The sequence below is a fragment of the Dendrobium catenatum genome, unplaced genomic scaffold (assembly GCF_001605985.2).
Source record: "Dendrobium catenatum unplaced genomic scaffold, ASM160598v2 original_scaffold_140704, whole genome shotgun sequence".
NCBI classification, from domain to species: Eukaryota; Viridiplantae; Streptophyta; class Magnoliopsida; order Asparagales; family Orchidaceae; genus Dendrobium; species Dendrobium catenatum.
The window spans coordinates 1-578 of NW_021459137.1; the positions used below are offsets into that span (position 1 = coordinate 1).

A 578-nucleotide genomic window follows, 5' to 3' on the forward strand; every position below is an offset into this window, starting at 1 on the left:
GGCTAACAGAGTAATTTACCTACCTGCACATAAAGTGCGTTCGGAGAAACCGTGGCGGCCTTAAGCAGATAATCACTTCCCCACCGCACCGCCGCCGCCGCATAATCCTTTTCCCCGGCCATTCTATCGCCGAACTCAATAACACTCCATGCCAGCATTGTAATGGTGAAAGCCATCGGCAACCCAAACTTAACATTATCACCGCCATCATAGTACCCGCCCACCAAATCCACCTGTAATATTGTCAGAAATGAGGACTGTTCGGTCACTAAGATATGCTAATGCTTACGCAGTTATAATCGATTATTTATAAAGCCATACATTAGCAGAGGACCCATCGGAAAGGCCGGAGTTCCCCCGCCATTGCAGACGCTGGGTTGGCGGGAGCTTGCCGGAGCGCTGCCCCTCGAAGAAGAGTATCGACTTGTGGAGAGCGTCGGAATATTCGAAGGCGGAGGAAGAAGGGAGGCTGAGGAGGAGGAGGAGGGAGAGAAATGGGAATAAAGGTTGCATTTTTGGCTTTAATGAGTTGGTTATGAGTATTTTTGAAGGTGGGGATGGAGGATTTATATAGAAAA

At 49.0% G+C, this 578-nt stretch overlaps 1 protein-coding gene across 1 annotated transcript; it reads right to left on the reverse strand.

Moving 5' to 3' along the window:
* Positions 1 to 19: 19 nt before the first annotated feature.
* On the reverse strand, positions 20 to 513 carry LOC110092859 (endoglucanase 19-like; the record flags this gene model as incomplete). The annotated part of the gene is made up of 2 exons (XM_020817553.2): positions 322 to 513; positions 20 to 233 (listed from the first exon to the last, which is right to left on the reverse strand). Coding segments are annotated over exons 1-2 (406 nt in total), but the record flags the coding sequence as incomplete, so codon positions are not given.
* Positions 514 to 578: the final 65 nt, after the last annotated feature.